This window comes from Homalodisca vitripennis, chromosome 1 (assembly GCF_021130785.1).
Source record: "Homalodisca vitripennis isolate AUS2020 chromosome 1, UT_GWSS_2.1, whole genome shotgun sequence".
NCBI lineage: Eukaryota > Metazoa > Arthropoda > Insecta > Hemiptera > Cicadellidae > Homalodisca > Homalodisca vitripennis.
The window spans coordinates 36,111,590-36,125,851 of record NC_060207.1 but is presented as its reverse complement, the minus strand read 5'-3'; the positions used below and the strand labels follow the sequence as shown (position 1 = coordinate 36,125,851).

The following is a 14,262-nucleotide window of genomic DNA, read 5'->3' as shown; positions in this document are numbered from 1 at the left end:
CTTTAGGCTCTTCTTCTTGGAACCTTGAGGGCAACACCTTTGAATTTTGCCGCTCATGTTACTAGCTCCATCATATGCCTGGCCGTGCATTTTATTTAAGCTTATACCCAACTGCTGCAGATACTGTTTAATAGTGTGATGTAAAATTTTCACCAGTAGTGTCTGACACATCAACGAAGCCCAAAAACCTTTCATTGATTTTAATGTGTCCATCTATTTTAGTAATGTATCGAATGCAAATGCTAAGCTGTTCACGGGTTGAAATATCCGTAGTTTCATCACAAATAATTGAGTAGGCCAAAGCCTCACTCACCTCTTGGACAATTTGTCGAAGCATTTCACTTTTTATGCAATCTATTATCTCATTTTGTACCTGGGCACCTTTTTGTATGAATGGACTGGGGATTTCATTAATGTTTGGATTCCTTCCTCCATTTGAGTAGATCTCAGTTGTAGCAGTTCTATAAAGTTCCCCCTGTTAAATGAAGCAGTACTCTCATCATGTCCTCTTAAGGCAAGATTTCTGTTTTTCCAAGGAATAGGATGTTTTCAATTATGAATTTTAAATACCTCAATTCATCTCAACCATTTTAGTATGTGCCGAGGACAACGAATCTGCTACCGTGCTTCCTGCTTTTCTATACTCATTGAGAAACTGTTTAGATTTTTGATGCATTTCACTATTTCTCATGTTTCCTGAATTTTTTCCAAAGCTTTCTTCCAATTGTTCATGCCAGTTTAGTGAATGACTCCTCCCCGCGACCAGACTTATGTTGACAAAATAGTCGGCATGGGTAAACAAAATGCAGCGTCTTTAATGGGGCTATATTCGACCCAATTAAATTCACTGTACCAGGATTCTTTGAACTGCCTCGATTTTGGATTGAATCTTGCTTACCTTAAAACAATCAACAGGCTGAAATGCTCCTTTTGCAATATCTGCACTTTTGTACTCCCAATGAAGGATCTCTACTTTCGCCCTGGAATGTAGCATCACGATCTGGGCGTAAACAAGATGGCGATTCATCACCAACGCTACCTCCAGTGCTACTTCCCGCTAAATGTCTATCTTCATTTACACTTTCACTTGAATTTCCAAGTTTTTTTAAAGAATGTTAGTACAGAGGACTGTTTCTTAGACATGATAACAAACGAACAATCCGCAAAAATTACACAAACAATAGCAGCTCAGCTAGTAACAATAAGCTTATTGAACGAATAAAACGTGGCGACCACCTACACAACACAACACACGCGCACTGAGCTGGTATGATATCCCTCCGCCAGGCGTCGTCAATGCTCGGAGGCCCTCGGCCGGCGTCGGCTGGGCTCGGGTGCATTCGATCGGCTTGCTCCAGCTCGGGCGCAAACCCGGCCAGAGTCGGCTCACCGGCACTTGTAAATTTAGTTGTAACACGCACATACTTTACACACACAGAATCAAATTAGATGCATACAGAAAAATAGACTAACGGGGGATCTATATTAGTTATTCATTTCGTAACTTTTAGTGTATACATATACGTAATTTTAAAGATAATTTATATTATTTTTTCTTTTTTTGCATAATGTTGGGGGGGGCACGTGCCCCCCGGCCCGACGCCACTGTTCCACGGTACGTCTTTCATCATTTATTCCTATTTCACAGAATACAGTAATTAGATCTAGTACCACTTTTTAAATTATTGTATTTTTGGAAGAAACATGACTATGGAATTTGAGTTATGATTGTGTTAATGATTCTGACATTCTGATTAATTTCTTTAAAAAGGAACTCCTAATTAAAGAAAACTAAACTTAATTTTCATACATATATTAAGCAATAAAATAGTGTCAGTTAATGTAAAAACTTCAACATATTCTTGTAAGTACCACATACTATGGTATTGGATATGTTTTATTGATTTCATCGTTACATGCTTCTGATTAAGTGTCACTACACCAGTGGGTGAAATAATGGGATGTAAGGGTCAGTGTAAACCCTACTAGAAAAAAATCATAGGCAAACTGAAATAAAAAATAAAAATCAAAGGTGAAAAATCAGAAATAGTTTTCAGCAAAGATTTCATCCCACTAGGCTAACTTTTTGTTTTGAACATGTGCTAATAATTTGCATTTTTCAGTTAATACTTAAAAAATTTTGCTGAATTTAGATCTATTAAACAGATAACCTAGAAATCCCATCCTTTAACTGACATTTTATTTTGCTATCCATTTTTTTCTTCCAAATACTAACAATCTTAGTTTACCATTAATTTGACATAAAAACTAATCATCAAAATTAAAAATACTTTGAGGTAAGTTCATCTAAAATGAGGTACATATTTTACGTTATTAAAGTGTATTTAAATATACTGGAACACTTATAGTACTTGTTTCAACGCTACTGTAACCCTTTTTATTGACATATTTTTGAATTTATAACAGTTTTACAACAGTTTTGAACAGTATAAGTATAATATATTATAAGTTGATACCTACAGTAATACATTTTAATTAATTCATTTATTACAGAAAAATCTAACAGGAAAACATTATCTTAAAAGCAAGGAGACAAATAAGGACATATATCAATGACAGTTTAACAACAGCTGCTCATCTTAACCCTTTCCACGCTGTAGACGGATATATTAGAATGGTAGACTTTGACCAAAACAACAAATACAGTTATATCCGATATTATAGATTGCCTTATAGAATTTTTAGTTCACATAAGGCCTTCGAAATGTAAGGCCTTCGAAATGCACGGTGATGCGGAGGAAGAATTTATAAAAGACCTTCACTCTGCGGCATGGGGAGGGGAGTGCCCTTTGTCTACCTCCGACCAGCTGCTCTTCAGTTTTGCCTCTCCTACAGAGCTGTAACCAAACATATCCGTGGCGTGTATTACTGCTTTCTCGGTTGGCACGAGTGTGTGTCTACTACGTATCTCGTTATTATTCTTCATCGTGTGGTAGTGTTGTGATAAGTTAAAAATATTTATCTTGTTTTATAGTGCAACAAGGTGCATTTAATTAGTAGAATTCTTTCAGAAAACAGTTTTGTATATATTTTTTGTATATATCAATAAATATACTAATTTTAAGTAAAATGCCCTGTTTTATATCGTTTTGCTTTTACCTTTTATAATTTAATTATAATAAAAATTAGGTTTGAACTTAACCCTTTTAGTGCTAAGGGGTCTGGTGCATTGCCATACCCAAGAGTGCTAAGCATTTTAGGGCATAAATGCAGAGTTTTAGTAAATTCCTTACTATTTCCTTAATTGAAGTCATATCTTGTTACTTTTTTTGTATTGAAGATAAATTTAATAAGCAATAAACAGAAATAAATACAAAAAAGTACATTTGTACATATTTGGAGTGTTATAAAAAATTTTCTTTATAATCTAAATTTTTTATAATTTTTTCACTTTGGCATACAATTTTAGTATGTAAACAATTTTATATTAATTTCTGATGCTACCATTGGAAATAACAACTAAAACTAAACAAATTCCATATATTTTATTTTATTTTTACACAACAAAAGTGTGGATAAAAAGTATAATATGTTGTCCGCGCCAAATTTTGCCCTACATGTAATGTTTGAAACGCTCAAGAGAAATGTAATACACTTACTATTATTAGCATAAATACTTTATTAACTTTAGTATTATTTATAAAAGATGAAATTCAAGCACAGTTAACACTTTTCTTTACCTACATAATTGTTTTATTCAGTAATAAAACTATAAAAAAGTAAGTAATAAGTAAAAAAAGCAACTCATCATAACCTGCAATGTTCTTATTAGACATAGTTTGTAACTTAGTAAAATATAATACACACGGAAAACACAAAGGAAAAATGAAGTAATGCAATGATTTGGAATACTAATGAAGTAGTATTTCACAATTTAATGGATAAAATAAGATAAAACAGAGTAAACAAAGCACAGCGTCAGTTCACTCGCAACGTAAACATCCGAACTGACCCTCTTTTTATTTCACGTCGAAGACATATAGACAGCTGGTCGTCGGCAATCAAATATACAAATATTGTTACTCTATGGCTTTTCGATGAACTGTCATCGTTTACAGCCAGTAACTTGCATAAACTGAACCAATACATATAAAAATACTCTGCGTCTACGACGTAGACGCTGTAGCACTAAAAGGGTTAAAGAAAAATGTTTTTACTTGTCTTGGCATTATAGGAATGTTAATAGATTTATTAGTAGCGTGCAAAGGGTAAAAACTCACAGTTTCAATTTTAAGCAGCAAGTTATGTTAATCTTACCCTGTATTGTAATTAGAATAGGCTGGAGAGGAATTAACATCTTCATCATCACTTTCCTTAACATCAAGTAGTCGAGATGGTAGGCCTGCATTGACACCTAGAACACAATGCAACAATCCTATCAAACAAAATTTGGAAGTATAAATCATCCAAACAAAAACCATAAAGTAACTACCCAAACCTTTAAAACATTGTAAATGATTATTTTCTGTTACCATACTTTTTTGGAAGTTTATGCATATATTGTAATGAATTTGGAAAATGAACTCTGTATTAAAAATGATTTATCCAACGAACTAAATGGTTTTTTATTGTCCAATGGCTAAGTTTCATTACCCCTTATCTTTATCAAATCATCCACCATCAATAACAAACTTTAACCCAATGTGAAACATGTTATTTGAGGAAGCATACCCCAGTGGGTATGAATTATTCATGTTTATTCATTATTCATGAAGAGGGCTTCGATACTATAGTAACAAAAAAAGCATGGGTAAAATTAAATAAATTTAGGTTTTAAGTATATTTATTACCTGTGCCTTAATTCTGTACATCGATCAAAAGTGTTGTGAAAATAATCATATACATACAAATGACAAACTAGGCACAGCTACCAAGAAGGTAAAACTAAAAGCTCAACCAAGTGCCGTTCAACTTATACATACCAATGCAACGTGCTGTGTACTACTGCAACTTTAGGAAAGAAAAACTAAATTTAGATTGTTGTTAATAATACTTGGTTGCCTAAAAACAATACTTTATTCAACCAAACATTATTAACTATTGGGTAATTCCATGTCAAATCAATCAGTAGTCTGGACCTTGACCTCTCTCAGATTTTGATGATATTAAGTAAAGTTGTACCTACTAAGACTAGTAAAAAGGCAAAATGTTATATTTTTCTGCCTTTTGGATTTTAAATTATAGGCTTTTAAAAACCCACAATAAGGCAGTTTTTGGTCACGTCTCAGTATTTTGTAAACAACGTAGCTAACAAACTATTAAAGTTAAAGAGGTCAAATTTGGAGCATTCTTTTCCAGTTGAAATGCTCTTTAATTTGCTATATCACATATATCAAGTTATATTTGATATATGTTTTATATATTAAAAAAATATTGAATCCTCCTTAAAAACAGTTTTTGTAAAATCCAAAATATGTCCCCTTCAATGAAAAAAATGTTATTTACACTATAACTGACTACACCTACACAATCTTTCAGAATGGGACGTAAAATGGGTACTTAATATTTTTAAAATATTTTGCTATTGGAGTACACACGTTTGGTTTTAGTAGCTATTGCTGTTTTTTAAGTAAGGTACTATGTTCAGTAATTAGTTAGAAGCGAAATTTTGAAACTCATTCAGAAATTTTGCATAGATGTAGTCAGTTATAGCGTAAATAACATATACTTTTTCAAAAAAATTGACATGTACAATTTTGCCTTTTTACTAGTCTTGGTAGGTATAACTTTACTAAAAATCAACCAAATCTGAGAGGTCAAGGGATGAGAACAAGTTCTAAATTTAATTTTTCATTTATTGATTTGAAATGGAATGACCCTATTACGATGTAACATTAAAAACCGTTCCCTTTGACAAGCTGTAAAAATCAGCCACTGCTTAACACGTTTTCTGTGGGCGGTAACTCTGGTTACCTTTGCTATGCTGCGCTAGGAGCGAGTGGTAACTATAGTTACCACAGAGTCTTTGATCTGAAATGAGGTCAGTGTGCGGCCAGCACTCGAGCTATCACAATGCCGTATTTCTCGCTCCTCGGGTGGTACATTTCCTGCGTTTTATGCACTTCATTTTCACATAAGACTTTTTCATAATTTTTAAGGACTTTTTAGTTTTTTTAGTAGTAAGTGATTGTGTAACATAATGGATCTTTCCCCGGGACCAAGTGGTGTACAATAACCAAGTTCTAGGCGTACAACAGAGCCAGTATTGAGTTCAGATAATGAGGATGATAACATGGACGATATAGAGTATCAGACAGACACAGAAGTTGAGGATCCTGATTACGAGACCAACCCACCCCAATGGAGCGCTCACAACCGGATTGGAATGAAAATTATTCCCTTTACTAGACAGGAAAGATTTTTAGTTCCTTTGTCTGATGACAAATCTCCAATTAGTTTTTTCACATTGCTTGTAGATAGTTTTTTTTAGAGGGAATTGTTAAGGCAACCAAAAAGTACGCACTTGAGTACACTCTCACATTTTTATAAACTTTTACATTCGTTTTGGTTTATACATTTACGTATAAATATTGTGTATGTTTGTCTAAAACAGATAAAATACAGTTTACTTAGCTACAATGTATTCATTTGGAATATTCCCACTGCCATAAAAGGGCGTTCCCTAGTGCGAGCGGTAACTAGAGTTACCAGCTAGCAAGGAAGACTATCCCTAGGAGCTAATGGTAACCATAGTTACCGCATTCACAATATGGTAGAGAGTATGTGAATAATGAGTAATTTTCATAAATATTTAAAACATATTTCAACCTAGAGTAAGTAAAAAATATATTTTAAAAATTTCAGCATATACGAAACTCTATATAGGGATTAGTAGCGAATGTGAATGTCAATTAAATATTAAACATGCCTACACTATCGTCATTTTCCAAAAGTATGTGTAGCAGATTAAAATCATATAACTACATGATCACTAACTAAGTGATTTTTCCTACTCCTTGTCACAAGAATTCACCCTATATTTTGACTTTACAAATCGTGACAAGTCGGTAATGGCTACTGTTCATAAAATCTGGTAATTTCATGCTTTTTACCTGTTCAAGTATTAAGTACTAACAGTTTCACTTACGGAATGCTGATTGAAGCAATAAACCTATTTCTGGTTTTATTTGTAAAGTTTGTATTGTAAATGACGTAACATTTCCTCTCGAAAGTCATAATAAAAATTATCATACAAAAAAATTATTATACTTTTTGTGATAGCAACATTAATTGTAACTTTAGGGCTCCAAATGTTAATTATCACAATTAACTATAGTAATATTTAATATTAATCCAATTTTATAACATGTACTTTTAAGGTTACTGATTTGTACTAATCTAGTGTCTTGAACTGTAGAGAAATTAAAAATAATGTATATAATTGTTCAAATTAGCTCTGCTACATATACACAATCATTCTTTACAATTAGCCTAATAACATTTACACCAATAATGAAAAATTGTGGTTAAATAATTTCATTAACACATTCGCTACCACAATGTTAAGAAAAGTTGTATACCCATAAACCAGCCGGCTCAAATATGAGCCGCTCGGTTTCTATCCGTGCACCGGCATCCCAAATATGCACCGCTCGGGGCACCTCAAATAGACTGATGTCCCATATTTGCGCCGCTGTTTGCATGCCACTATTATTGCCTTGAAAAATCACTGGTCTATTTTACAGGTTTGATACTTTTGTATTGGTCTATGGGGATGTCTGGCTCACATATGGGACACTTGGTCTCTGGATATCTTAAAAATTACATCCCGCACAGATGGTAAACTTGTTCATTGAAGCCTACACTGTTCTTGTTGTAAACCTCACACCACGGGCTTCTTTCTTCTGAACTACGGTTGAGGTTAAGTTTTGTTAGTGTTTAGAAACTATTGTAGAACAAAATAAGAAACGTAAGCTTGTGTGTACTGACAGTGAAATAAATCGTGAGCTGAGTAATAATGACTGTGAATCTGACTCAAGTTCTTTGTTTTCATTGGATGGACAGAGTATGTTCCGAGCTCTAATAGTAGTGATGATAGTAGTGTAGTACGACAAAATGAATTGTTTGACATTGAGGCTAATGAAATTGTAAATAACTCCAACATTGTGACTGATGAAACTGAACAGTCTCAAAATAGTTTGGCAGATGACTCTAACGTGCAGTTTGTAACAAATGAAGTTCACAATGCCTACGTTAGTTCAGTTAGTTGTTGGACCAACACAAACAATGTTCCACTAGATCACGAGTTTACAGGTAAAGAAGAAATACACTTACAAACAGATCCTGTTGAAGTTTTTGGTGCTATTTTTGACAACGTTCTCCTACAAAAAATAGTCACTTGGACAAATAAGAGAGCATCAATCATTCGAGGAAATCCTCTTGCTAAACATGCATCATTGAACATTTGGGAGGATGTCAATATAGAAGAACTTAAAAAGTTTTTGGGTTTGTGCATGTTGATGGGTAATGTAAACTTAACCGTCAATAAAGCACTATTGGTCCAAAGATAGCCTATACGAACATCCTACTTTTGGGCGGACAATGTCCCATAACCGTTTTAAGTGCATTTTAAGATGCTTACATTTTTATTATCCAGACACCGACAACACAAACAACAGAATGGATAAAATTGAAAATGTAGTATACCATATCTTAGCAAACTGTGCTAGAGTTTACAGCCCTGGTAAGTCGCTTTCATTGGATGAAGTGTCCTCTTTAGAGGAAAAGTGTCGTTTCGGCAGTATTTAAAAAATAAAGCAACAAAATATGGGATAAAACTTTACGAGCTGACTACATCAGAAGGATACATTATAAATATTATAATTTATCAAGTAAAGGGGACTCTGATGGACACAGATAAAGGCCACTCCTTTGAAGTGGTCAAAAAGTTATTGAGGGACCACATTGGCAAAGGCCACATACTTTTTCTTGACAACTTCTACAATAGCGTTGAGTTGGCAGAGTATCTTATGAACAACAAGACCAACATGAGTGGTACTTTGAGGTCAACTAGAGCTGGTAATCCGGAGGTTGTGGTTCAAACAAAGTTGAGAAAAGGGGAGTCTATTAGTTGTCAAAAGGGAGATGTTACAGTTATGAAGTGGCGTGACAAAAGAAATGTGTTAACCATTTGAACATCGAATGGCCCTGAGATGGAGTTGGTAACAAACAAAAGAGGGGAACAAATAATGAAGCCTAGCATGGTTGTCCGCTACAATAAAGGCATGAGTGGGATCAATCGCAGAGAGACCAAATGATCTCGTATTATTCCACTCCCAGAAAGTCTCTGCGATGGTACGTCAAAATTTTTTCCACCTGCTAGACGTCTCCCTGTGGAACGGTGTCTACATTTTCTCAAGGCTTGCCACCAAAACAACCTACCTGAAGTTCAGGGACATCGTAATAAAAAATTACATTCAGATAGAGCCCATACCAAGGAATCCTCGCTCCAGCCATTCTTCACAGTCTGCCCATACTCCCGTGAAGCTGGAAAAGCGTCTGAGATGCCATGTTTGCAGAGACCATGTTACCCTAAAACCTACAGTAACTGAGCAAATAAATAGTGGCTCATGTATGGGTAGCTATGACAATCGGTTCTCATTTACTGCCTACAGAAATTAAGTGATGTTGGCGAGAAAGTGAACACTTTGTCTCTATCTACTATTTGTTATACACTACATACATACGTACTATAAATATAAAAAGTTAAAGTCGGCATTTACAATTGCTTACGTGATCTGAGCAATTGAAACCACGTAAAACATGTCTTATCATCAAAGCAATGTCGTGTAGTTTTCTAAAATTGACTGCTATTTTAAATAATCAAATGTTACTTATGTAAAATTGAAATATTACCTTACGTGTATTATTTGAAAGTGTTTACAGCTGTTGATATAGATTATTTAAGTTAATTGTACAAAATGATTAATCAGTATTGATTGATTATATCGGTGGTTATGATTAAGTAACATCGTTTGCCAATTTCGATATAAAAAACCGGGTCCGCCTATTGTACCCTACCCATCTTCCATCGTACTTTGCCCATAACAACAGCCTAACTAAAGTGTAATTTTATATACTTATGACATAATTTTGGTTCAGTCCCTAGTTACATCTATGATTTGATTGTCATGGTAGCCGCTTATTATACTGCAGCCAATTAATTGTTATGCACCATCCAGAAATCAATTCCTCATGGTTTCCTAGTTTGATGTTAAGTAAATAGGCCTATTAGGTTAAATTCAGATTACTATTATTCTTTATAAAGCCTACGCTCATTAAAAACATGCATGGTAGGTAAGAAATGGGTTTATGATCAGAGATATTTTAAACGTTGTTTTAAGAGTATTTGGTGGGTACCCCTAAATCCAAAAATCCATTATTAGCCTATTTTAAAATGTTGTCTTTTTAACAACCTAGACCATTTTATAATTTTACCTTCTAGGCCTATAAAGCCATATGTCTGTAACCCTATGGTATAGTAGCCTATAACATTTCTTTCTTACCTGATCTATTTTGTGACGCTGCAGCCAACCTTTTAACAAAATCTGAACTAAATGGTGAACTATGACTGTTTGAATCATTACTTGAACCACTTTTTCCAGAAAACCTTGAACCATCATTGGCATTTGAATTTGTCTGTGGTTGAAATCTGGATCTGGTTTGAGAAAAGCCACCACTCAGACTGGGTATGAATGAATAACTGCTGGGAGATGTTGTTTTGGGTGGTGATCGGTGAATTTTGCTCTCTAATTCATCGACACCATCAGTGTCTGATCCAGTATCAAAATGTTCTTGTGATTTCCGACTTAAATATTTAGATTGATAATTTGATGAAAATGAGCTGAAAGTTCCACGATTAATGTTTCCTGGACTGTCTGAATCACCAAAATTTGATGACAAAAACGTTTTAGGGGAATATTTGTGATTTTGAGAACCAGTAACGATTTCTGAATTGAAGGTACTGCTGGCTGAAGGATAATGAAATTCAGATGTATCAGTATTATCCTCCAAAGTTTCTTCTGGTAGACGCCTACCTAAAGACCTCCGTTTTACAGTTTTTGGTGGACTTTTAGGAGGTGGAGGCGGCATGGATCTCCTGCTTCTTGTACTGGCGGTAACATCATCTTCACTTTCTTCCTCAGAGCTGTACCTCGATAAACTTGAACGATTCTTGACATCTTTTTTATCACTTCCCGGCGATTTTAACTGATCTAACAAATGCTTCAATTTTTTAAGTAACACTTTTCTAGTAGTTGCTGTTATTGGACCGACTGGATATCCTAATTCTGTAAGTTTAACACGTATCTCACCATCAGACAAACTATCCAAAGACGCCATATTTGAGTAACATTCATAAACACCACTCACGCTCCCAATACACTCCCTCAGTACAAGCACAGATCCGAATTTCCTAACAGTCAGAAACAGAACGAAAAACGTTGGCGAATGAACATCAGTGTTGCCACCATATAAAATGTGTAGTTCCTTGGAAATGGCAATTATTCATTTTTTTGTTCTTAGTAGATTCTTGAATGGATTTTTATTTTTTTATGACAAAAGCTTAGTAATAGTCTAGTTCTTTTATATACTATATTTTAATCACATTGTTTATTCCAAGCTGAGAAAGGAAAGACTAAAACAATTTTAAATAAGCACATTTCCAATGTAACTTTTTCGATATACCTTTTTTTTTTTTTTTTTTTTTTTTCCTTTGGGATATTGGGGTGGATTCCTAGATCCTCACACGTCAACCTGAGCTTATTGTGTGCCCCTTTGATGTTAGAGGGGTAAAGCCTATCTTCGTGCCCTTAATTAGGCTAAGAAGCTTTTCCCCGATACTAGCATCTGGTTCGTCGCCTGGTTGTTTATCACCGAAAAGAGCCCTTCTCCTTGCTCCCAGTCTCTCACAGTCCAGTATTATGTGTTTTTGCAGTCTCTTCAGACTTATTGCAGAGTCTACACTCCGAGTCCTCATTTCGTAAACATAGAGTGTTTAGGTGTTTCCTGAAGTGGCCGTGTCCAGTGATCAAGGCAATCACTTGCTTAACCCGATCCCCTCCCCAGCCCCATCAGCCATCTGGTGAATCCGGAGCTAGAATCGGCAAGCAGTCTTTTGCCGAGTGCTTGTCCTTGGTGACTCTGCCACCGCAAGCGGTGTGTCTTCCTGGACCATTTGTTTATACTTTGATAAGCGGCTGACTTGCTTATACCACAACTCGGTTTCTGGACCGGTGTATGGCATGCTTGCTCCGCTTTCGGCAAGCCTGTCGGCGCATTTCGTTGCCACCTATGCCTGTGTGGCCCGGTAACCCAACCAAGACGCACACAGTTGCGTGATCCAAGCTTGCAGAGAGTGTTAAAGCACTCCCACACAAGCTTGGATGAAATGCTGTTGGAGTCAAGAGCTTTAAGAGCTGCCTGACTGTCTGACATTATACAGATGTTCATTTCCTGGTACCTTTCTGGTGAGGCCTAGGTTGGCACAGGCTAGGATACCATAGATTTCGGCTTGAAATATGGAGCAGTTCCTGACCCAAGCTGCCGCTAAGGGCAGTTTCTAGGGGATTGACTAAACACTCCATATCCAGTTCTACCCTTAATAAGCGAGCCATCCGTGTACCAACAAAGCTCTTTCTTATTGTTGGGATGTTATCTTTGCGATTTCCACTCATCTCTGGAGTAGAAATCAACAGAGAATGGCTTATTGAATACGAACTCCGTTCTCATTGTGTCGGAGACCATTTCGAGAATAGCGCTTGGGTTTACAGCTTCAGTGATGGCGCCATGGCTCGCGTTAGACGCGCCATTCCTCCACAAGCCAGCAACCATCAGCCGATAAGCTGACTTACGCGCTTCAGCTTTTATATGAACATCAAGAGGTAGAAGTCCTAAAGCCACCTCGAGGGTCGCTGAGGGACTGCTCCTGAATGCTCCGGTTACAAAGATTGTGCCAAGCCTTTGTAAGCTTTCAAGCTTGGCTTTGGCAGTTACCTGATTCACCTTTGTCCACCAGACTAATGAACCATAAGTGATTTGAGGCCTTACAACTGCTTTGTAAAGCCATAGTGCTATATGGGGTTTTACGCCCCATGAGATTCCTGCAAGTCTCCTGGACGTCATGAGCGCCCACTTTGCTTTGTGCAGGATATTATTAAGATGATCATTCCACGTAAGCTTATGGTCTAGAGTCAGTCCTAAATATTTGACTGTCTTTGACCACTCCAGCTGAGTGGATGCGAGTTTCAGCCTAGAAAGAGACTCTAGGTTCTTTTTTCTAGTGAATGGTACAACTACTGTCTTAGAGGATTTACTTTCAGTCCCTCTCCCTGACACCAGTTGTGTACATGTTGAAGGTTGGTATTCATGATATCAACAACAACATTTGTGTATTTTCCCTGTACCATAAGGACTATGTCGTCTGCATATCCTTGGACATAGATTCCGTTGTTAGTAAGGTCCTCAAGTAGACCATCTACTACTAGATTCCACAGTAGAAGGTGACAGGATGCCTCCTTGAGGACATCCCCTTGTGGGTGCGATCACAAGCGATACTCATTGAGATCGGCCCTGATCCGTCTGGAGCACAGCATGGCCCTAAGCCACACCGGCACAGAGCTGGCTCGAGGCCACGTCGCTGTGCTCCACTTACCATTGCAGTGAATTTGGCATTGTCGAAAGCTCCTTCAATGTCTATGAAGGTGCACAATGCCAATTCCTTGGCGGACAGGCTATCCTCAATCCTACTGACTAATTGGTGCAGTGCTGATTCACAGGATTTGCCTTGCTGGTATGCATGTTGGGTTGCGATGAAGGGAGTGTCTGAGAGAACTCCCTTTCTCAGGTGCCTCTCCACCAGTCTTTCTAATGTTTTCAGTAAGAAACGAAGATAAACCTGATGGGACGAAAAGATTTAGGGACAGAGTAGTCCGCCTCTCCCTTTTTTAGGGATGAAGACCACCCTGTTGAGACGCCAGACTTGTGGGATGTACCCATAGGCTAGGCTCGCCCTGAATAGTTCACATAGAAGGGTAAGGAGATTCTCCGGCCCTTGTTGAAGCAGGGCCGGAAAGATTCCATCCCCTCCTGCAGATTTGAAAGGGGCAAATTTAGAAATTGCCCACTTGGCTTTAGAGAGAGTGACAATCCTTCTGGCAATGGCCCAGCTACCACGACAAGCTCTTGGCGTGAGCCTGCCTCGTGATTACCAGACGTTCCAGTGTCGTCATTCTCAAAGATACA

At 36.7% G+C, this 14,262-nt stretch overlaps 1 protein-coding gene across 1 annotated transcript in view; it reads right to left on the bottom strand.

The window, feature by feature from the left end:
• LOC124359772 (inner nuclear membrane protein Man1) overlaps positions 1-11,434 on the bottom strand; it is a 63,276-nt gene extending 51,842 nt beyond the window's left edge. The window contains exons 1-2 of the mRNA XM_046812791.1: positions 10,527-11,434; positions 4,279-4,375 (exon numbers count right to left, since the gene is read on the bottom strand). Coding sequence (XP_046668747.1) covers positions 4,279-4,375; positions 10,527-11,361 — 932 coding nt within the window. The 5' untranslated portion in view covers positions 11,362-11,434. The remainder of the gene's footprint in view (positions 1-4,278; positions 4,376-10,526) is intronic.
• Positions 11,435-14,262: the final 2,828 nt, after the last annotated feature.